At 35.4% G+C, this 22,654-nt stretch overlaps 1 protein-coding gene and 1 non-coding gene across 3 annotated transcripts; both read left to right on the top strand.

Annotated features, from left to right (window-relative positions):
* Window positions 1-3,152: 3,152 nt before the first annotated feature.
* PLRG1 (pleiotropic regulator 1) lies at window positions 3,153-17,116 on the top strand. 2 transcript variants are annotated; one of them, XM_002815231.6, is made up of 15 exons: window positions 3,153-3,299; window positions 4,662-4,768; window positions 5,748-5,890; window positions 6,539-6,592; window positions 7,393-7,483; window positions 7,680-7,767; window positions 9,058-9,159; window positions 11,354-11,446; window positions 12,689-12,838; window positions 12,928-13,029; window positions 13,569-13,671; window positions 14,409-14,517; window positions 15,515-15,654; window positions 16,144-16,337; window positions 16,884-17,116. In XM_002815231.6, exons 1-15 carry the CDS (start codon window positions 3,291-3,293, stop codon window positions 16,941-16,943), a joined length of 1,545 nt encoding a protein of 514 aa, XP_002815277.3. In that variant the 5' UTR covers window positions 3,153-3,290; the 3' UTR covers window positions 16,944-17,116. The 2 variants fall into 2 exon arrangements, with proteins under 2 accessions (XP_002815277.3, XP_054410591.1); XM_054554616.2 differs by lacking the exon at window positions 3,153-3,299 and adding an exon at window positions 5,052-5,123.
* On the top strand, window positions 9,572-9,676 carry LOC112133214 (U6 spliceosomal RNA). The gene has a single exon (XR_002914898.1). It is a non-coding gene; the product is annotated as a U6 spliceosomal RNA (small nuclear RNA).
* Window positions 17,117-22,654: the final 5,538 nt, after the last annotated feature.

Below are 22,654 nucleotides of genomic sequence, written 5' to 3'. Positions count from 1 at the left end.
TTGTGTCCCCCCAAATTCACATTATGAATTCCTAACCCCCAGTACCTAAGAATGTGACCTTATTTGGAAATAGGATATTTCTGGATGGAATTAGTTAAGATGAAGCCATACTGGAGTAGGGTGGGCCTTTAATTCAATATGATTGATGTTCTTTAAGAAGGAGAAATTTGGCATAGGCACATGCACAGCGAGAACGAAATGTGAAGATGAAGGCAGACATGAGAGTGATGCAGCAGAAGCCAAGAAACGGCAAAGACTGCCAGAGAACTACTGGAAGTTAGGGGAGAGGCATAGAACACATTCTCTCTCGCAGCCCTTAGAAGGAACCAACTTTGCCAACACCTTTATTTCAAGCCTCTTGCCTCCAGAACCGTGAGACAATAAATATTTGTTGTCTAAGCCATCCAGTTTGTGGTACTTTGTTACATCAGCCCTAGCAAACTAATACACATGAGATGGGGCTTCATGTAGTAGAGGATGGTGAAATTGTGATAAGTAAGACCCAAGGACTCTCTCTTTCTCTGTCTCTCTCTCTTTCTCTCTCACATACACCCTGCTAAGATATTTATAACTGACAGTTTATAACTGATAGTACAATCTAATTATTCCCAAAGTATTTCCAGGCATTAACAGGAAGAACAGCCCCTTCGCTGTTCCTTATAGTCCCAGAAGCTTGTTTCAACTATGCTACAAGAAGGTATCTGCTAACACTACCTTAGTATTTAGGCAAATTCATAGCATTGTGCTAAACAATTAAAGACCAAACTTTTGGAAGAAATGTCCAAGTATCATTTTTCACAGGTTTTGACCTCAGAAATTCAAATAAACAGTGATAACTTCCATGATTACTTCCTTTTGAATTAATGAACAATTTCAAATATGAAATTTAAGGGATGGACATACCGAGCCACACAACTCTAAAGAACATTGCATATAGTGTTTTTTAAAGCTTGTATATTTAACCCTCTAAGTTGAAACAGGAAAATAAATAGTAATATTTATTATTTTATAAGAATCAGAAAACACTTCCTATAAAAATATCATAAAAAGCTGATGAAAATGGCACTCAAATCTATACTTATATGACCTATCACTGTTCAAGAGCAAAGGACAATATTTGAAGGAGAATAAAAAGAGTTTCTGTATTGGTGAGTTTAAAAAATCTTGCCTAAAGAAGGAGGGCTTTCCTTAAAACTTGTGTTCTTGGTTTTACACAGACATAACACTAATAATTTATATAATAAGTTACTTGCCATGTCTGCTTTAAGGACAACCCTGAGGGCCCGTATGAAGAGCAGTAGTGACACCTGCTGTTCAAATAAGGCAGCTTGGGGTGTCAGCCAGGCCATGTGTGTATCCTGGAGCCCTTCAGGAATCCAATTAAACTTGTGGATCCTTTCTCCAGAAAATAAAACATATTCCCACATAAATACAAAATTTTCCTACAATATACATAATTCACGAATCCCTGAACTAAATAATAGGGTCACTTGAGTTCTATATTTACCTAAAATATTGTAAACTTTCAAGTGGATGACATAATTCTATAAATTCACGACAGTGTTTTAAAAGGAGCAAATTCGAGGCAATTTACCTCAATCATTACCATGTTGTTATTGAGAAATTAAATTAATGTCTCCAGGATGATTAAATATGTAAAAAGTTAATAGGTCTAACTAGGCAATTAATATATTGCCATAGATATTAGTCTTGCTTAGGTTTCTATGGTTTTATTGTCATTTCAAATCATGTTATTTTCTATAGTTGTTATTAATAGGTGAGTATATTATTTAGTTCATCAAGTATATATTTTATAACTATGGTATTTTCTTGCAAGGAAATACCATCACTTGCCACCTTTACAGAAAATCAATTCTTAGGCCAAACTCACAGTTAAATTCAGAGATGTTGTATCTTCAAGTAAAAACATGACCTTAAGGCAGGGCACGGTGGCTCATGCCTGTAATCCTAGCACTTTGGGAGGCCTAGGCGGGCGGATCACCTGAGGTCAAGAGTTCAAGACCAGCCTGGCCAACATGGTGAAACCCTGTCTCTACTAAAAATACAAAAATTAGCCGGGCATGGTGGCAGGCGCCTGTAATCCCAGCTACTCCAGAGGCTAAGGCAGGAGAATAGCTTGAACCTGGGATGCTGAGGTTGCAGTGAGCCAAGATCGCGCCATGGCACTCCAGCCTGGGCGACAAGAGCAAAACTCCGTCTCAAACAAAAACCCATGACCTTAGTGTTTTTAATGAATTTCCAAGTGAGGTTGACTTATATTGCTATTCTTTTGCTAGATTTTTTCCCCCTCTCAAAGTGTAAGCAGTATGCTCTCAGGACAGGATTAGTGAAACTGAAACAGGGCCAGTAAAATGTTTGTCTATTTAAGTTTGCAAATGCCCAAGTCCATCCATTTTTTTTTTACATAGAAAAATAATTGGGTAGGGTTGATCACAAACCACAGATTTTACCAGGGTAGAAAGCAAAAATACCAATACTTGGCACAAGGATATGAATAAATAAAAATGGCTAAAGTCTCCAATTGTGTCTTTCTTCTACCAGCTTTGAAAAGCTGTACCCTGGCATTGTTGAAGCCACAATAATCAGCAGGCAACTAGGAAATGGCCAAGAGCTATGAAGTTTTGAGAAAAAAAAAAAAATCTATTAGCAGAAAATAAATATGGGGTTTTGTTATATCTACATGTCAAAATTTTCCAAATTAAAACAGCTATTCCTCAACATTCACTTAACAAGTGTTTACTGGACTGTTTAAGAGAAATCGTTTTCAGGTGTTAAGCCTACAAGTGTCCAACTGCTTCTCGCCAGGATTAGAACCAGGAGACACAAAGCACGCAGGCGACCTCCAGAGATCAAGGTAGTGGAAGTGCCTTAGATAGAGCCCACGGGAGTTTGCTCTCCAGACGCTTAGGTTCTCTGAATAAAAAGCGTTAAGCTTCCGGGGAATACAGCACGAATAACCAGGACCCCAGCTAAGGCAGAAAACATAATTCTAAGATTTCTTCAGAGGGGCGAGTGAAACCCTCTCCCCAAGCGCTTCCAGGAGTCTCCGGCTTTAAGCCTCGAGACTCCGCCCTAGAGGCGGTCCCGAGGAGGGAGACCCGCCTCCTGATCCTTGATGGCCGAGGGAGACTAGCGCGCATGCGCAGAGCTTGCATCACATCCGCCGCCTGGGCGCCCAATTCCGGAAGGTGCAGCACAGCTGTGGCGGCGGGTACTACGTTAGTGATTAGGGTTTCTTCCCTGCCGGAGGTGGGATACACGGTAGCATCATGGTCGAGGTAAAGTGACACTGGGGCTCTCAAGAGTCGTTTGTCTCTGGACTGTTTTTTTGGCAGTGGGCGTGGGGGATTGAGAGTACTTGGAGTCCAGAGAGAAAAGAGGCTACGAGGGGAGCTATTTGGCCAAGGCCGGGTGGTCTCTTCTTCGGGTTTTCGGGGAAGGGGTAGAAGCCGGATGAGAACCCGAGTCGGAGGTTCAGTCCGGCCACGAAGCCTGAGGTAATCCGTCCAGTCCTCGTTTGACTCTTGGGAGCTGGAAACTGTCCTTGGAGGCGGGGCCTCTGTTGGTGTTCGACCACTGGTACTCGCCGCCCTCGGGGCAGTGTCAGTGATTCTGTGCCCTAAAAGATTGGTAGTCTTCTCTATCTTGCGTTCAGGCCGTCTCTTATTTCACCTCTACCCCCAGAAAAACTTGCCATTCTTTACATCTTTCCCTGGCATGAGCAGCCACGCTGTTAGCTGGTCTTGTCCATCTTACCCCACATGTTTATTGATTCCATTCACTCTTCTCCATATCCGCTGCAGTCCACCTTAATTGAGACCAACATCATGTTTCACCTGGACTGGTGCATTAGCTCCCCGTTGGTTGGTTTCCTTGCTTCCATTTTGTTCTATAAGTTGTTCTGTTTAAAACGTAAGTTGTTCATACCTTTCTTGTTTAAAACCCTTTACTGACCCTATGTTGCTAGAACAAAATATAGGCTGTTGTAATAGTCTAAAAGACCTTACCTAATCTGGACCTTGTCTACCCTTGCAACTACAGAGCACCATCTCATCCACCATACACAGCTGTACTGCGCTCCTTGTATTATTTCAGTTAACTGAACTTTTTTTTACATGACATTTCCATCAGCCTGGTTCGTTCTTACCTCTGTTTTGTGCAAGGCTAACTCCCTTTCTGCTTAAATATCACCTTAGTGAAATCTTTCACAATTATACTTAGTCCTTCGATCCCTGACTCAGCGCCTTGCTTGTTGCCTTCATAGCACTTGTCAAAATGTGGAATTATTTTACTTTTTATTTGTCTGTTTCCTCTTGAGCACAGGGACCATGACCACCTTTTTATCATTCTATTGTGAGATTCTAGCACAATACCTGCCAGACACACAGTAGGAGCTCAGTAAATATTTATTGAATAAGTTAAACTCCGGCATCACTCAGTTGCTATACCTGAGGTTCTAGCCAAAGAGGAGCTTCCTCCTCTTCTCTGAACTTGACTCCTGTAGCTTGCAACAAGTAGCTATGGTGAGTGGTATAAAGTTTTTTACATATTTAAACATGTGAAGTGTGTAATCAATCTGACGTTAGGTTATGATTTGTGTAATTTGTAGATAGGTGTGTAATCACGTTCTTTTTTTTTAGGAGGTACAGAAACATTCTGTACACACCCTTGTGTTCAGGTCATTGAAGAGGACCCATGACATGTTTGTAGCTGATAATGGAAAACCTGTGCCTTTAGATGAAGAGAGGTTGGTGTCGTTTTTTTTTTTTTTCAATTGCTAAAATACTTAACATTCTAATACTGGGGGAAGAGAGCAGGGAGAGGGAGACCTTTAAAGATAAAGCTACTCATGGGCTAATTATTCAATAATGAGTGGTGTTTTGGCATAATTTAAACTGATTTAACTTTTTTTTTTGGCCTTTTACAGTAAAAGTTCCATTAATTAATTGCATTTTACAAATACCCAGTAATTAAGAGAGTCCCTCTTAGGTATTTTATTTTATAATCAATCACTTTGTATGTGCTTTCAGCTTCCCGCTGCTCTCAGAGCCTTGCTGAGCTGAAATTGTACCTGGCCAGTACCTCTACTCCCATCTTTTCTCGTTAGTATGATGAAGATTTTTGAGTGGTGGCATATTTTTGGTTCTACATATCCAGCTCCAGTCTGGGATTGCATTACGTGCAGTGTTCCTTCTTTGTCCTTTACCCTTTTAAAATCTACTTAACTCCTCAAACAAGCATTTATATTTAATTTATAAAGTAGACTATTTTTAAAAGTAATATAAGTGCATTTCTTTTTAAGATATTGAACCAATTAAGTATTTTGATTAGTTCTAACTAACCTGTTTGGATACATCTAGTAAAGGTTGCTATAGAGTTTTTACTATATTTATATTTTGAAGGAAAGTATATTGACTTTGAGGTTTCTTAAAGGATTTGTTAGTTTCTGTATATCTTTCAGTCAGACCCTTGACAATTTATCATAAAAGGTTTTCTATTTATTAGGTAACAAACTAAAATATTACTTAGGTTTAATGAATGCTGTGTGGTCGAATGTAAGCAAAAGAACAGATATGGTGGGGAAATGCACTTGGAAATTTTTGATTCTTTTAAATACTACTTAAAATCGTACTACAAACTTTTTCTACATGAATGGGCAAACTTAAGCTAAGTGTTTGTTTTAAAGTATTTATGGATACGTTCTTATGTTTATAATTTCTAAATAGTCACAAACGAAAAATGGCAATCAAGCTTCGTAATGAGTATGGTCCTGTGTTGCATATGCCTACTTCAAAAGAAAATCTTAAAGAGAAGGGTCCTCAGAATGCATCGGATTCATATGTTCATAAACAGTACCCTGCCAATCAAGGTGAGTATGGTATTATCAGAAATGTCAGACTTATATGTGAATTTTAAAAACAGAAAAATAAAATGTGTTATTTTTGCCCCTCCTGGCAGGACTTATTGTGGTCGTACAGTATTTAATGGCCGTACCAGTATTATAATGGAAGTTTTGATCCTCATGGGAATACTGTTGATGACTTTTTTCTTATAGGAAATAAAAATGGTAGTATAATGATGGCAGAGATTCTTAGAATGTGGAGAAGGTCACAGTAGAGATTAAAGGAAAAAATTGGAAAATATTCTTAACCTGTGGGGATACCATCTATCTTGTCTGTAATTCAGAAAGATGAAATTAAATACTGAAATCTTAGTAAGTAAAGAGAATTCAAGATTCCACAAGAAACCATTTGCTTGGAAGAAGTACCAGAGTGGATTGTCACTTGATAGGAGGGCTTCTTTGTATACCATTGCTATATAGCAAATGGTCAAGGACATGGTTTACAGAGATCAAAGCAAAAGTGATCAACTTCCCTTATTTCTGAGGCTTGACTTTAATTGAGAAAATTTGATAGATCCAGTTGAAAATTTAATATTACTTGATACATTTAAAGAGATGATAACTTTTGTATAAGATAAATTCACTACTGTTGATTTTTTTTTGTCTTTTTTCTAGGACAAGAAGTTGAATACTTTGTGGCAGGTACACATCCATACCCACCAGGACCTGGTTAGTGAGCTGTTATATATTGAAAATGTCTTAAAAATGTCACATATATTTTCACTAACGAGCCAATAATGAGATTCTTGTTGCCTATAAAATGCAAGATAAGCTCAATAGCCAAGCATCCATGCATAGCTTTGTAGGTGATAATGAATACTCATATGCCTTCATTCAGCAAACATTCTTAAGTACATATAATTTTTCAGGCAATGTGCTAGGAATTCAAAGACAGTAAAACTGTTGCAGGCCTAGTTATTTATTATCTGGTGGTTTAGGCAGACATGTAAATATCACTAAGCTTATAAAAATGATGGAAATGTTAGAAGCAGTATCTGAGAAACATGTCCTCTGTCTGTATTAAGGCATTGGTCCACAGATGGAGTGGCCAGTATAACAGGGTAGAGGACAAAAGGCTTAGTATGTAAAGAAAGTACAGGGAAATTGGGTGTTTCTAGTTTTAGTAAGTTACATCCACTCTTGGAAACATTCTGTTAGTATTTGAGGAACTGCTTAATACTGACTTTTGAAACTAATACCCAAATATAATGGAAATTAACTTTACTATTCTGGGCTGCTTTAATACCATGTGGGCTGTGATCAAATCAAATTTGAGTTGCGTGTTATTAAGCAGTATTTATTGTAGAAATTAAAAACAAAGATGAGCAAAACTTAATCAAAATTTGTATAATATCACTGCCTGGAGATAATAAACATTTGGTATATGTTTTCCTTCATCATTTTATTTTAAGTGCATGTAAATGAATAATACACAGCTACTAAAAGAAGTTGATTTTTCATTTTAATAGGGGTTGCTTTGACAGCAGATACTAAGATCCAGAGAATGCCAAGTGAATCAGCTGCACAGTCCTTAGCGGTGGCATTACCTTCGCAGACCAAGTATGAAATATAATTACAAAGATCTTAAAAGCATATTTCACTGTTCACATTTTTCCTTTTTAAAATTTCTTTATAACTGTTATATGACATTTTCCTTTATCAGGACTTAATAACAATTTTAAATAAAGGGTTAGTTTTGCAGAATACATGACTGGAGGCATTAGTTACTTTGAATATATTATTTCTTTTGCCTCAGGGCTGATGCAAATCGTACTGCACCTAGTGGAAGTGAATACCGACATCCTGGGGCTTCTGACCGTCCACAGCCTACAGCAATGAATTCAGTAAGTTTTTCTGCATCAAATAGCAGGTTTCTAACTTTTGGGACATGTTGCCTTATTTCCCTCTTCTTTGGAATTATTAAGATAAATAGCAGCCTGGGCTAGTCATTCATATTTCATAGCCCTAAAACTCAAGTTGGTAGTAAATTAACGTATTTTTTGGAATTTAATTCTGTTATTTGTCTACTTGTACATTGTGTGTAATATATATTTTGATAAAGATAATGTGATGTTGGTATTTATTGCCCACTATTAAAAATGCAAGGGGAGTTTTTCTGAAACTTGTGTTAGTATGTATTAAATATGAAAGTCTTTTTTTTTATTAAATTTTAAGTTGGTGTGTACAGTTATGTTGAGTGCTGTTAGTGTTGTACTATTCATGGGCTATACAACTAGTCTTATAAATGAGCATTTAGAAATAAGTTTATCTGTTTGTAAGTAAATGGCAACTGGTATTAGTATGGTAGAAATAGTTGTTGAATTATTTTCTATAGTTATTTTATTGATTTATCTGCAGCATAATAAAATATGCGGCCACTTGAAATAAGTGCTGGTTTTGCTTCTCAGTTCATTATGCAATTGATTTGACTTTATGCGGTGAATGCATGTGTAACTGCCACATCTCATTTCCTCCTTTATTCCATTCAGAGCACATTTTCTGTCCAGGCTCTCTACCCTCCTTATGAGGGTATAATTTAAGCTTCTTGAGGGCAGGAACTTTATGGGCTTATTTATTTTTTGGATGACGAGATGACTGCTAACAATAGATGGTATATCAGGCAGTATACCTGTTAAAATGGTATTTAAATATTGTATTAGAAGATAAATAGAAGGAACTGCCAGTCTTTGCTATATTAAACCAATAATGTTAAAATATGACAATGAAAGGCAGTGGCATTAATACACTTAAAATGACTTTAATATTGGGAGCTTACATGGAGCATTTACTACTTTTTAAATCTTTGTAGTAACCCTATGAAATAGGCACTATTCTTCCCATTTTACAGGTGAGCTACATAGAGGTTACATAATTGTTACCTAATGTCAAACAGCTAGTAATTGGCCAAGCTGGGTTTTGAACCCATACACAGTGATGTGCGCTCTTAAGTCTGATGTTCTGCCTCTCTGTGATTTTATAATTGCTTTTTTAAATTAACATACAGAAAATTTTATTTCTTCATTTATGGAAAAATTCTTTTGTAAGTTCCCTCTTTCCATTTCCATTTCTGAATTGGTATCATGAAGCCTTAGGTATGATGTCTTTAATAATAATAATGTCTCTTCTGTGTCTAGATTGTCATGGAGACTGGCAATACCAAGAACTCTGCACTGATGGCTAAAAAAGCCCCTACAATGCCAAAACCCCAGTGGCACCCACCGTGGAAACTCTACAGAGTGAGTGACTCTGCATTTATTTTATTATGTTAACCATGATTGCTTTCTAGTTGACAAGCACTGAAGAATAGAATAAGGAGGAAAAAGAGTGAATATGAAAAGCTGGTAGAGCGATCTGAGGTGGATTGAGAAGAGTCTTAGGGAGTATCTTAAAAGATCTCTTGGGAAGGCGACTTCCTTAAGTAAAAGTTATACTTGTATTTTATATAAAATAGTATGAAATGTCAAGATAAAGCTACTAAATATGGATGGCAGACTAAATAAATTTAGAAAAAGTGTTCAAAGTATTTAGTTTGAAGGTGAAGGGGGAAAACACCATATAAAGAAATTTATTTGGGCCTACCAGTTATTCTTTCAACTACAGTAAATGAAAATGATTCAGCGTTTATCATCTAAAAGAAAATGGACATGCATGCTAACTTCAGCAGCACATATACTAAAATTGGAATGGTACAGAGAAGATGAGCATGGCCCTTCCACAAGGATAACACGGATTCGTGAAGTGTTCCATACTGTTTATTTTGCATTGCTTGCCTGTACCAAAATATCTCATGTACCCCATAAATATATTTCTACTGTGTACCCACAAAAATTAAAAACAGAAAATTTTAAAAAAGAAAATGTACATAGTAGGAAATGTACAGCTACACATAATTTAATACGTATTTTAAAAATTTTATTCTTCAAATGATTGTACAGTAAGAGCCTTTTTGTTTGACATACTGGTCTAACGAATTGTAATAGATGTACTGATTTGGGTAACCACTACCACAATTAGGATACAGATGTTACATCACCTCAGAAAACACCCTTGTGCTATTCTTTTGTAGTTACACTTTCTTTCACCTCTGACAATCACTGATCTGTTTTCTACCACTATAGTTGTCTTATTGTTTTTCAATAATTTCAGTTCTAATTTATTTTTAATTTTTATGGCTAACATAATAGATGTGCATATTTATGGGCTACATATCAAATTTGGTACAAGCATACAGTGTGTAGGCCAGGCATGGTGGCTCATGCCTATAATCCCAGTGCTTTGGGAGGCCTAGGCAAGCGCATCTCTTGAGCCTAGGAGTTCAGTACCTGCCTGGGCAACACAGCAAAACCCCGTCTCTGCAAAAAAATACAAAAATTGGCTATGTGTAGTGGCGCACACCTGTAGTCCCAGCTACTCCAGAGGCTGAAGTGGGAGGATCACTTGGGCTCAGGAGGCGGAGGTTGCAGTGAGCCCGGATCATGCCGCTGCACCCCAGCCTGAGCAACAGAGTGACACCCTATCTCAAAACAAAAAACAAAGAAAAACATACAGTGTGTAATGATCAAATCACGGTAATTGGGATATTTATCTCCACGGTAATTGGGATATTATTTCTTTGTATTAGGAACATTCCAGTTTTACTCTTCTAGTTATTTTGAAATATACAATAAATTACTCTTAACTGTAGTCACCCTATTGTGCTACCAAGCTAACTAGCCAAACTAGTGCTACCAAACTAGTGCTACCAAACACTAAATCTTACTACGTTTATCTAACTGTATTTTTGTACTTGTGATCCACCCCTTCTTTATCTTCTGCCTCCCCACTATTCTTCCCAACCTCTGGTAGCCATCATTCAACTCTCAAGATTATTTATTTTTTAGCTACCATATATGAGAGAGAGCATGCAATATTTGTTTTTCTGTGCCTGGCTTGTTTCACTTAACATAATGTCTTCCAGTTCCATCCATGTTTTTGCAAATAACAGAATATCATTCTTTTTTATGGCTGAATAGTATTCCATTGTGTGTATGTACCACATTTTATTTATCCATTCACCTCTTGATGGACACTTAGGTTGGTTTAGCTGTGTCTTTTTGACTATGTCATATCAATGAAATCATACAATATGTACTTTTTGAGACTGGCTTCCTTCACACAGCTTAGTACCTTTGTGAGTCATTGAAGTTGTTGCAAGTATTAATAATGTATTCCTTTTTATTACTGAGTAGTATACATTATATAGATGAGCCACAATTTGTGTTATCTATTAACTCACTGAAGATAATTTCATATTATTGTAAAATATAATAGTCATTATGTTTTAAATTTATGATTTGAAGATGGGAGGGCAATTCAAACTCGGGCTGCAGTTAAACTTAAATACATTTTAACTTCTATGTTAGCCTGCCCATTCTACTTTGTTTTATGCAGGTTATCAGTGGGCATCTTGGCTGGGTTCGATGTATTGCTGTGGAACCTGGAAATCAGTGGTTTGTTACTGGATCTGCTGACAGAACTATAAAGGTAATAATGAAGGAAGAAAAAATAAACATGACTTTGTGTTTGTCATGTAAGTTTAATCAGTTATTATTTCCTGTGGCAGGAATTGCTATTGCAGTTCCTCTGTTATTTTAGACCTGAATAAGGAGTAACATTTATCATTTATACTAGTAAGTGTTCTAAGTAAATATCTGTTTGAAAAGTGCTATTTAAACCACTTTTTCTTTACCTACTGAATACCTACCACTAATTCCTTTATACTTACATTGTTCTCTCCGACTGGTTACAAAATTAAGAGCATGCTCATTCATAGAAAATGTGGAAAATATAGAGAATTGTGAAGTACATAGACCTGTATATAATCCTACCATTGTTAGATATTTGGATGAGTTTCATTTTAGTATTTATTTCTGTAAGTATCAATACCTTTACTTCTAAGCTCTTTTCCTGTGTGTGTATCTTTTAAAAACTCAGTATGTAATTTTGTATCTTGCTTTTTTCACTTAACATTGTATCAAAGGCATATTCCTGTGAAAAATTTACCATCTTTTAAAGTGGTTGCATAATATTATATCATTTAGATAGTCTATAATCTGTTTTCCTGTTATTGGACAGTAGAGTTTTTAGTCTGATTTTCACCATTACAAGTAATGCTGTTAAGTTTTGTATATAAGACTTTTTCTGTATTTTAAATTATTTTGTTATGGTAGAGTTCCATAAATGGAATAAATGGGTCAAATATTTTTGAAGCTGATACCCAAAGTACAAATTACTTTCCAAATGGGTGAATTGATACTTGCAGTGTATGAGAGGATCCTTTTCAGCACATTGGTTGTACATTCCTTTACAAATATCTAATATGGTAAGCAAAAAATGGATACTTAATCTTTTTTAAAAACCTTGTATAAAATTTCTAATGAGTTTGAACTTTTTCATATCTGTGTTTGCTGCTTTTAGGATTTCTTTAAGTTGTTGCCATCCTCAGTTAATTTAATACCATACTTTTCTTACTGTTATTATCAAAGATATCATTTATATAATAAGAAGGTTAACCTTTTGTCATCTAATTGCAAGTATTTTTCCGGTTTGAGCATGCCATTTTTTTCTTTTATTTGGAGGGCAGTCATTTTGCAAAATTTTTTATTTTTACGTATTTGTTATCTTTTTTCCTTTTCTCTTTGAAAGCTCATTTTTAATAATCAGGATTCTAAAATTTTGTTTTGCAGTAACCAGTGAAAGAAAAAATTAAATATTCTTTGATTGCAGATCTGGGACTTGGCTAGTGGCAAATTAAAACTGTCATTGACTGGGCATATTAGTACTGTGCGGGGCGTGATAGTAAGCACAAGGAGCCCATACCTGTTCTCTTGTGGAGAAGACAAACAAGTGAAATGCTGGGATCTCGAATACAATAAGGTAAGCTTGGAGTTAAGGATTTAAAACATTATGAACTACTGTTTATCTTTCTAATTCTAGAAGTTTTAACTTTCCTGCTTTGTCTTTAGGTTATACGGCATTATCATGGACATTTAAGTGCAGTGTATGGTTTGGATTTGCACCCAACAATCGATGTGTTGGTAACCTGTAGCCGAGATTCAACTGCACGGGTAAACGGAATAGAGTTGTGTAGTTATCTGTAAATATATTGCATCTTCTAGGGTGCACGTTTGGTTTCAGAGTCTTCAATTGATTGATAGAGAATGAAAGATAGTTGTCTTGAGTCATCAATATCCTAGTCCCTAAGTTTCTTAACTTGCATTTTTTTCCACCCTAGTCTTCAGTTCTGTGGCCTCACCATGTTAGTGTTACTAGTGCCCTGCCCCTGAAATGTGATATTCTCACGTTGCATTCTGTAACAACTATTGTCCATTAGTTCTTTCATTCAATAGTCTTAAAAAGTAGTCCCATCATACCCATTCTTAGATTTTCAGTACCTGATCTTTTAGCTTTTTAGAATTCTTGCAAGTTGTCTGCTATTTATATTCGTCCTCCAGTTTATAAATCATTATCTTTCACTTAAGCATTTTCTTTATTATATTCAGGCACTAGTTGTGTAGTAAATTTTCAGCCTTGAATTGATCCAGTTATCTTCTTGAGATAATGAATACCTATTCTTTTTCCTAATATGTCTATTGTGTTTTTATAGATTTGGGATGTGAGAACTAAAGCCAGTGTACACACATTATCTGGACATACAAATGCAGTTGCTACAGTGAGATGTCAGGCTGCAGAACCACAAATTATTACAGGTATGATTGATACTTTTCAAGTTTACAGAATATTCATGTCAGAATCCATGTTATTATACATGTACTTTTCATATTCATGATGACTCTTGCTCTGTATTGTGTTTACAGTGTTTCTGTGTCATATTTTAAACATAGACAATTGAAATGTATTCAAATGGAATTTCATTCCACTGTTTTTACCTCATGCTTTTTACATATCATAGAGTATGCCATACATAGTATCCTGTAATGTCTGACTAGAAAACTGTGTTGTGAACAATTAAGTATTATTTTATAGTGTCAAAATTATTTTTCTAGGAAATTGAAGTTAGAAGACAAAATACCTTGAGACTAGTAACCTTTAGAACTGATTTGAATCTTACTTTGCTCTAAATAAAGTTAGTAACAATGGATCTTTAATACTAGAAAATAATTCCTTTGCCTGATGTATTTTATTAACTTAAAAAAATCATTGAAGTTTTTCCTTTTCACTAGGGTATACAATCGTATATTTATTTGTTATTTGCATGTGTTTTAGCTGTTCAATTGACTGAATCAATGTTGCATTGCATTTTTTTAAAGAATTAAAATCAACCTAAAAATTTGAAACTATGAAGAAATTAGCCAAGACTAATTTGCATGTGATATGACTTTCATTTAGAACATACGTGTTTTGGAAGAATGCTTTGTATTTTATTTAACTTTTGCATTATTTTTCCTGGTCTATGTTTTGAGGGATATATGTGTTTTCATTACAGGAAGCCATGATACTACAATTCGATTATGGGATCTGGTGGCTGGAAAAACAAGAGTGACATTAACAAATCACAAAAAATCAGTTAGAGCTGTGGTTTTACATCCAAGACAGTAAGTGTATTTTCCTAATTAGCTTCTTGTTTTTCTTCAGTTCTTAATATAATGCTGAAATGCTAGTGGTATTAGCACTGCTTTTGGCAGTCATTTAGCTGCTGTCATTTCTAGGCCTGTGCCGCATAGGAACGTGTGTTTCTTTTATTTTCCTCATGCACTATTTTGCTTCATGCCCTATAAAACATGAGGAAAGCCTTCTACTTGATAACAAATAAATAATGTCAAATGAGACAATGTAAATCATGATTAAATGCTACATGTCAAAATAAAAGATATTAGTGGCTGGGCTTAATGTTTTGGACATAAATGATATTGGACACTGAGACATTCATTGAATAGTTTAATTCTTAAGGAGGAAGTTAATATATGTAGAAAGAGAAATAATAACCGTGAACATTATAGTCAGGGTATCCAAAAAGGTGGAGCATAATATCACAACTATTGTTTGTTGTATCAGATCACTCTGACACTTCTCTGGTTATATTCATACTCTTTCTCTACTCCCTTTCCTTTTCTCTGTCTTCTACTCTCCATACCCTTTTCCACCTCTCTTCTTCCTTTGCTTATCTTTCTCACTCCCATTTCTCCTCTCCTCCCTCCCGTTCTGTCTCTTCCTCTTGCACTCTATTCCTTTTCTCCCTTTCTTCCTGTTCCTGTCTTGCTCTCCCTCCCTCCAAAAGAGTTGCATAACACATTGCCCTTCATGTGAAATAGGTCTTCTGCACATTTATTGCTCTGGCTTAGTGCAGAGCATTAAGGAAATGAAAGGAGAATAAAGCATTAATCTAGGACTTAAAATATACTGTTAAAAATGTGAAGGTCTGATTTAACTTTGAACAAATGGCTTAATATTTTTACATTTTGATATGACTATTTTGCTGAGTATAGAAATCATTGAGTACACAATGCAAAATATAACTGAAATAAGCTTTTTAAAACCCACTTCATTTAACTTGGTTTACTTTGTCATTAATTCTTTTTAATATTATTTCAGTTACACATTTGCATCTGGTTCTCCAGATAACATAAAGCAGTGGAAATTCCCTGATGGAAGTTTCATTCAAAATCTTTCCGGTCATAATGCTATTATTAACACATTGACAGTAAATTCTGATGGAGTACTTGTATCTGGAGGTAAAATAAGATTTTTATAATAAATATGTTTAGTCTGTTATTTTTTCTTTTAATGATGAATAAACATTTGTAATGCTTCTAAGCTGTCACACTTAAGTATTATAGCAGCACTTGCCTGGTTAGGGCATATTTGCATGTTACTATGTGTGTTCATGCATATTCATAATACATGTAGTATATTTCATAGCTTAGTCCTCTTTGAGTTCCCATCTAATGAATCTCAGTGATTTATGCTGGGAATTGCTTAAAATTTTGTTTATTATTCTGGAATTGGATGTCAGATTTTGAGGTGCTTTTTAAGATCTATAAATTCTGAACCCAGCACAAATGAAAGTAGACAAACCAATATTAAGAGAAGGTGGAGTGCCTGTGTCTTAGGTATTTTTATAACCATAGTATTCCCATGCTTGGGCTAATGATGCTTAATAAATGTTTGTCAAGCTGTACTGCTGAGGGGATACCAGGTGTAACTAGATTTTTCCCTTTAAGCTGACAATGGCACCATGCATCTTTGGGACTGGAGAACTGGCTACAATTTTCAGAGAGTTCATGCAGCTGTGCAACCTGGGTCTTTGGACAGTGAATCAGGAATATTTGCTTGTGCTTTTGATCAGTCTGAAAGTCGATTACTAACAGCTGAAGCTGATAAAACCATTAAAGTATACAGAGAGGATGACACAGCCGTAAGTTCTCTGTTTCACATTCGTTAAGTAAAACAGCTATACCAATTTGGCAGCGTATTCTCATTTAATTATCAGAAGGAAAAATAATCTTTATAGTATTTAGGATATTTGTCTTCTTGAATAGTGTCCATTTATAGATTTCTATATTGTTTCACTGATGCCAGTGAATCCATGGATGGCTTTAATTTTATCCCAACTTTCTTTGTTATAGTTGCTGGGAAATGTTGCACCAAGAATAACAGCAAATAAATAGATTGCTATGTAAATTAATTCGAGAATCATAAGCTTTGGTGTTAGTAGAATATCCAAGTAGAAATGTTATTTTAGATGGAAAACTACAAACTAAACATGATGAATCCATCCATCTGTTATTAGACTTGGATAATGCCAGAAGTTTATCAGGTCTTCCTAAAATTGTCAGAGAACTAAGTGTATAATGCCAATGAATAATGTTAGAGTAGATACCTTATTTTTGTTAGAAAGGAAGGCTATTAGACATGAAGCAAACTAATAATACTTTATTTTAACTCACTTTTCTATTTTTAGACAGAAGAAACTCATCCAGTCAGCTGGAAACCAGAAATTATCAAGAGAAAGAGATTTTAATGAATGTGGAATTTTTTCTCTCTTTTTTTTTTTTTTTTAATTAAAAAAAAAAAGCTTGGCGTTGATGAGGATATCCAGTCATTTTGTGTTCTGGCTGGGAATATAAAGGAGAAATTCACTTGCTTCAATCATTGCTGCTTCATATTTTACAATAAACTGTCCCCTGTCCCCTACCCCTGTGTTTTTATTTCTAAAACAATTTGTGATACTAGGAAGATGCAGATATCAAGTAAATGCAGGTTTATTGAACATAACTATTCTAGATGTAATATTTTGACAGTCTTATTAGAAAACCCCCCTTTCAAAAAAAATGTATGAAACTGATTATTAGGACATTTGAAGGAGCAGTAGCTTTTTTTTTAATCCTTTAAAAACTAATATCTGTGACTAATAATTTGAGATTAAAAGATTTGAAGTCTTAATTTATGTATGTTTATTCCAAAAACAGTTTTTGAGTGTATGTTCTACAAAGTTCTGCACTAGATACTGTTCAGGAAATAAACAAGTAAGATGTGTCTATCCTCTAAGACTTCCAGTTTGGTAGCTTAGTATAGAAATTCTGTAACAGAGGTGCAGGTGAAATGCTGGGGGAGCAGAAGGGATAAGACCATTTATTTTTCTCAGGAAGGATTGTGGAAGACTTCATAGAGTAAGTGGCATTGGAGATTACCTTGAAGCGAAGGAGGAAAAAGAAGGAAAAGAGATGAGGCATAAAGTGATGAAACCAGGCACAAGAAAGTGTGCGGTATGTTCTGGGACAAAGAATGTTCTGCTACTGTCGAATAATGGGGAGTAAAGCTGGCTTGTTCTCGGGAAAGCTCATATAAGTATGGATTTTATTCCTCAACTAGTAGGATACCAATACTGGTGTTGAAACTTGGGGAAAATAACTGGAGATACCAGTGCAGCTATTTAAAGCTGTAGCAAGGGCTGCAATCTTGTGGAGATTTTAAAGAGAAGTTTTAAAGTTTCTAATACTGATGCCTCTTTTTGGTAAATACAAGTTTTATAAATCCTGCCCTGGGATCCTGATTCCCCATTAGTCAAGAAGATTTGTCAGACTTCACCTTCTATAATTAGAAAACACAGTTATAAGAACAGTCAATTTTTAAAATTTTCCAAATTAAAAAATTGCACCATGATTTTGAACGAGCACTTCCAGTTACGTTACCCATCTTGCATGCCATAGGTGGGAGTAGAATTGGCACAGCCTTTAGGAATGTAGTTTTCCAGGATTTATTGAAACTGGAACTTTTGGCCTACTAAGTTCATTTCTAGGAAACTGCCGAATGGGAATAATATGACAAGTGCACACAAGCAAATTCATTGCACCTTTGTTTTTAATACTTAAAACTAGCCCAAATGCCCTGTCAATAAGGGACTGGTTTAATAGATGGTACCTTTATGCAATTTGTTTCTAAGTATTCATTAAGAGACTGAAGAATGTCTGGATTATTAGGGCAAGATTTCTAAACTTTTGGGTAAAAAAAAAGTTGTGCAAGCATTTTTGTGAACAACTTGATGCTCTAAAATATAAGTAACACCACATTACTAACAGTGGCTTTGTTAGGAAGCAGAATTATGGAAGAACTTTCATGGCTGGCTTTACATATTTCTATAATGTTTTAATTTTCTATAAGCATGTATTTCATAAACTTAAATAAAGAAAAAAACACTACACTTGCATTCCTGAGAGATTCTGATATGCCTTCTAATAAGAAAAATCAGAGGTGGATGTTGTTCCATCTCTAAAGGCCAAGAAGAAATTACTAGTACAAGGAGATGAGAAAGCCCCTACCAACCTGTCTGGCAAAGCTTCAACTATTGTGTTCAAGTTAGGTATACGTATCAAATTCTGAAAAGCATTAAAAAATAATCTGTTTCCCTGCTCCACGCTGCCCTGTATTACAGTGTTCTTGAATCCTCTGTTGCATTAAGTTCATCTACCATAATGTGTTCATGGACCCTGTGAAAGATGCAGAATTTCATGCATGTGCCCTTTTACTTACCTGACAGACACCCAACCAGGGTTAAGCTCAAATCTTCCACTGCCCATTCTGTATAGCTTGAGTGTAGTCAAGCTATAAAATGTTACCAAAGAAAAACAACTCCACTGACTGGACTCATTCTTGGTCTGTAACCACATATCTCAAGTGGGCCATCAATAATGACCAAATACACATTTCCGTAGTTAATGCCTTTTGCCTGCTGTTACAGAGGATGAGCAATCTGCCTCACAACAATTCCCTCTGTGCAGTTGTTGCCATACACTCTTGCCCACTCAAGGACATTGCTCCCATGATTAAACTCTTTCTCTCCTGTACCATGAATTTCTTCCCTCTGCCCTATATGAGTGTCATCAACAAATAGGTTGCAATACTGCTTCTTAGAAAAAAAAAAAATCACTAAACCTATTGTTTCCCTCTAGAAATATACCCATTTCTCTACTCTTACAGCCAAACTCTTAAGAGTTTTTGATAAACTTATTTCTATTTCCTCACTTTACATTTTTTCAACCAACTGCAAAAAGAAAAAAATGAAAATGTGTTAAACATTTTTCTTTTGAAAAAAGGAATTGGTAAGTTAATGAAATAAGGAAAAATAGTAAATAAATACTGATTTTTTTGGTACAAAAATAGGTAAAACTAGATAAGCCAGTTAAACAGAAGTATACATAATAGAAACAAAGGGAGGAGGGAAGTAATAGTTAAAAGAGCTCTGTCTGATTCCATGCCATTCGCCAAACAAAATGATTAGTTTCAAAGAAAAAAATAGCCTATGACTAGTTCAAAAAGATACAGAAAACATAAACAGATTAATTGCCATAAAAAAAAGAAGTTGTCAAAGACAGCCACCTCTACCATCAATAACACATACATCACTAAACCCGAAGAACTTCAGAATTGAATCCTAAAATAATTTCAATGCACTTGAAATTTTTCCTAGGACCTAGATAAAGAAGGAAATCTTTTGTGTGTTTTTAAATGTTACTATAACAAAGACACCTAAATCCAATAAAGAACAAATAAATTGTGGTTTCATCTCACTTATGGATGCAAATATTATTAGGAAAGTTTAATAAAAGAATCAAGCCACATACCCAAGTGGAGATTATTCTAAGAATGCAAGGATAGTTTACTATTAATTAATATAGCTAATTAAGTTAATTAGCTATATTGATAATTAGCTATATTGATTTAGATAAGGTAGAAAATATGAGCATCTTCACTGATGCCAAAGAAGGGTTTCTATATATAGAAAAAAGCATATATATATATATATATATATATTTTTTTTTTTTTTTTTGAGACAGAGTCTTGCTCTGTTGCCCAGGCTGGAGTGCAGTGGCACAGTCGTGACTCACTGCACCCTCTGCCTCCTGGGTTCCGGAAATTCTCCATATAATTTGAAATTTATTCTTGGTTAAGAAACTTACCATAGCAGTAGATAGATATTTTGATTAAATACGACTCTTCTTTCTTAACTTGGTCAGAGGAAATTTCTCCTGAAACTTCTTTAGGAGAATTTAGAAAGCTGAAAACCAGAATTCTCATGGAGAATTTCTGTCTTTCTTTCACTGAGAATAATTTGTTACCTAATTAACATATCAAATAGAAATATTGATACCTAAGAGTCGTAAATTATACTTCAATTTTGTAAAAACTGAAGTTTACTGGACTCCTCTGCCTTAGAATGGGGGGAATGGATGTGCTTTCTGCTTGATTTAAAATTGTGACTCTCCTATCTAAATCACGTAGTACACCCTAGCTATCGCCTATTTCTGCTCTATTTTTCTCAATTATTATTTTTTATTGTTTGTTTCACCCAATAGAACGTAAGCTGCAAAATAACAGGTCTATCTTAATCACCAGTGTGTTGGCTGGTATTCACTATGTTTTGTTAGATAACTGAAGTCAGAAATTTTAATAATTAGGAAATTGGAAGAATCACCTTCAGTTATCTGATTTGAATTTTTAAACTTTTGTAACAAAAGCAAATTATTGAATGAATTATTAAACAATGGGATTTCAGAAGTAATTTTAACAAGGTTAATTTATACATTTATGAATTTAAAATGTAATTAACATTTAACAGCAAACTCACAGATTTGGAAGATACTTTGATGTGATTAAGCTGAATTTAGAAAGTGTGAGTTACAATCTCACAGCATTTGTACTGTTCAATTTTTCGAGAAGTAAAATTTTCTTCTTTGAACAAACTGTATCCTCTACTGCTCTTTTTTTTAAATAGCTTACGGTTAAAAGATAGTGTCAGCTGGGCATGATGGCTTGCACCTGTAATCCCCGCAATTTGGGAGACCAAGGCAGGAGGATTACTTGGCCCCAGGAGTTCAAAACCAGACTGGGCAACATAGTGAGACCCAGTCTCTACAAATTTTTTTTTAAAAAATTAGCTAAGCATGTTAGCACAAGCCTGTAGTCCCAGCTACTTGAGAGGCTGAGGTGGGAGGATCACTGGAGCCTGGGAGGTCGAGGCTTCAGTGAGCCGTGATGGAACCACTGCACTCCAGTGCAGTTGACAACAGAGTGAGACCCTGTCTCACAAACAAAGATAGTGTTTGCATTTCTAAAAAATTTAGCTCTGAATATATATAAATAATATAAGTAAATAGAGTATGCATTACATCCTTGCCTAATTTTTGTCTGAAATTCAGAAATTCAGATAAGTGAGGATGGTCTGAAAGTCAGTGGTAAAAACATTTCACCTGTTTGGATACAAAACTGAGATTCCTATAACCTGCACTGAGTTGTTTATACCCCCTGGGGATAAACATATTTTGTCTTGTGGCTTCACCATAAACTGAATTTATTAAAGACAAGGACTGACATGCATTTCAAGTAGCCTTTCTTTATAGCTATCATTTGTGGTGATAAGTATCAACCGGAAATTTCTGAAAATGAAATTGAAATGACCCACCCCTGAGAAGAGCAATATTTGGTTGGCATCTCTAACATCATACTTAAAAGACAGCCTATGAGTTTCTTAAAAACTTTCGGACATTTCAGTTTGTTCATCTTCAGCACCATCCTGATGATTTGGTGATATCATGTGATCTTTTCTTCTGATCAGATGTCTGCACTTCTGGAAGGGAAGGTGTAGTTCAGAGCAGAACAATTCACCCTGAGTTTATTCTTGGCTCTGACACTGATTAATTGTGCAATGTGCTCATCTACAAGTGACTTCAGTGACTGCATTTTTCTGTTTCTCAGTTTTCTCACTGGTGAAACGGGTGATAATAGTTCTAGTTCCATCGAGTTGTTGTGCCTATTAAAGAGTAAAGTCATTGCAGGGCCTACCAAATAGTAAACACTCTGTGAATATTAGCTATTATTTTGCTGGATATGTTAATTGCCATCATGATTGGTTACTGCTGCGAAGTTTTTTATGGTTGTCACAAGTTCTTTGCTCTCCTTTCTATCTTGAGCTGCTGAATTAGTTCTAGACTTTAGGACACCCGTCTCTCCCAAGGCCTTTGGTAAAGCGGCTCTTCATGTTTTAGGTGCAAATCAAGATGTCTCTAGACATACCCAGTTTCTGGTGAATGTCATGTTGAGCATTCAAGGAGAAAATAACATAGATGCCTTGGAGGGGGCATCTATGTTATTTTCAGGCTCCCCTTACAAATGTGTTTCCATATCTTCCCACATACTACTTTTCCCCCACAGAATTTATACACATACATTATACAT

Source organism: Pongo abelii, chromosome 3 (genome assembly GCF_028885655.2).
Source record: "Pongo abelii isolate AG06213 chromosome 3, NHGRI_mPonAbe1-v2.0_pri, whole genome shotgun sequence".
Classification (NCBI taxonomy): Eukaryota; Metazoa; Chordata; class Mammalia; order Primates; family Hominidae; genus Pongo; species Pongo abelii.
Note: the sequence above shows the minus strand (reverse complement) of the source record. Positions and strands in the feature narration are given on the sequence as shown.